This window comes from Etheostoma spectabile, chromosome 3 (genome assembly GCF_008692095.1).
Source record: "Etheostoma spectabile isolate EspeVRDwgs_2016 chromosome 3, UIUC_Espe_1.0, whole genome shotgun sequence".
Taxonomy (NCBI): domain Eukaryota; kingdom Metazoa; phylum Chordata; class Actinopteri; order Perciformes; family Percidae; genus Etheostoma; species Etheostoma spectabile.
Genome location: NC_045735.1, coordinates 4,524,363 through 4,525,666, shown reverse-complemented (window position 1 = coordinate 4,525,666; position 1,304 = coordinate 4,524,363). Strand labels below are relative to the sequence as shown.

The 1,304-nt window shown below is 39.1% G+C and overlaps 1 protein-coding gene across 1 annotated transcript in view; it reads right to left on the bottom strand.

The window, feature by feature from the left end:
- Nucleotides 1–1,304, bottom strand: part of LOC116680818 (murinoglobulin-1-like) — a 5,975-nt gene that overhangs the window by 3,026 nt on the left and 1,645 nt on the right. Inside the window, exons 2-3 of the mRNA XM_032509535.1 lie at nt 1,149–1,263; nt 1,039–1,063 (exon numbers count right to left, since the gene is read on the bottom strand). Of these exons, the coding sequence (XP_032365426.1) occupies nt 1,039–1,063; nt 1,149–1,263 (140 nt within the window). The remainder of the gene's footprint in view (nt 1–1,038; nt 1,064–1,148; nt 1,264–1,304) is intronic.

The window sequence follows — 1,304 nt, the reverse complement described above, 5'->3', positions numbered from 1 at the left end:
CTTTAACAGCAGATTACAACACTGTCTGCTGTTCTGATGTGTAGTTGTGTTTCATGTTTTTAAGTATGCTTCTTAGTGGAATATGTTCATATGATTTATGTCAAAAAGTTTGCCATTAAAGTTTATTGTGTATGACATCAATAAACACTTGCCTGCTTAAAATACTGTTGCCTAAAATAACAACCCTGGGGGCCTGATCTAATGAGGTAGTTAATCTACGGTCTGGCTCTCTTTGAGGTATCTGGGCTTACCGAAGCTGCCCTTCAACTCTGAGTTTAGCAAACTAACTATCTGCTAACGCAGGTAAAAAAGGAGGGGTTTGTACCAAACCGCCAAGCAAATGCAACATCAACATATTCAGAGCGGCTTAATAAGATACTGATACAATTACTGATTCCTGCAGTGAAATGTATTAAAAGAATACTAGAACTCTGACAATTTTACCCCTAAGAACATGAGTCTGTTACATGTGTTTGGAAGTACTACTGCATGTGTGGAAAGATTTATCCTTTTGGGACTCCACAAGTTGAATGAGTCAGCATTTGTTGGGCTAAGACTACAGTACAAGTTTGAACATGTAAAAAATGTGGGGGTTTGGAGAAAGAAGACCTCTGTAGCACGCTATTAGCTACATTAGCTACTACTAGCACAACACACAAGAATGTATGAACACACTGTCAGTGGACGAGTTGCATTTTGGGTAATGTAGCTGCTGGGTTTTGAAAAGGCAGTGTGGAATTAAAAAAATTCTTTCTGCAGCATTGATTGTGATCTTTTTTTCCTAAATAGGAGTTTGTGATTCTTCAGTTGCTAGGTTTAAGTTTTACTCACACCAGACTAGATATTTAGCTTGATGCACTCAACTCTGAATTTTTACTTTGCAGATTTGTTTACCAGTTTTGTTACAGCCCTTGCAACTGTAAACAGGGTTAGCCCTAATGTTAGTTGGAAAACTTTGCCTATTATTACTCAACATGGGCTATGCTTAAAGGTAGCACAAAACACAAATTCTCCTGGTTATGTGGTTCTCAGTCTTACCAGGTAAACTGTGGATGTCAGTTATCTGACGAACAGGTCATTATAAAAACATCTTCCCCATATCTTGGGAAGAGAACTGGTGACGGGAAAATAGTTCACCAAAGACTCACCAGATACATCACATCCACAAAGCCCTGGGCCTCTCCAACTACAGTGTATTGGATAAAGATGTCTTCTTCTTTGTCACAGGAAAGTGGTTCATCCTTCTTCTTTACGTCCAGGGAGCTGACGGTTTTAGTATCAGGAGAAGAAAGTGTGGCCAAAGA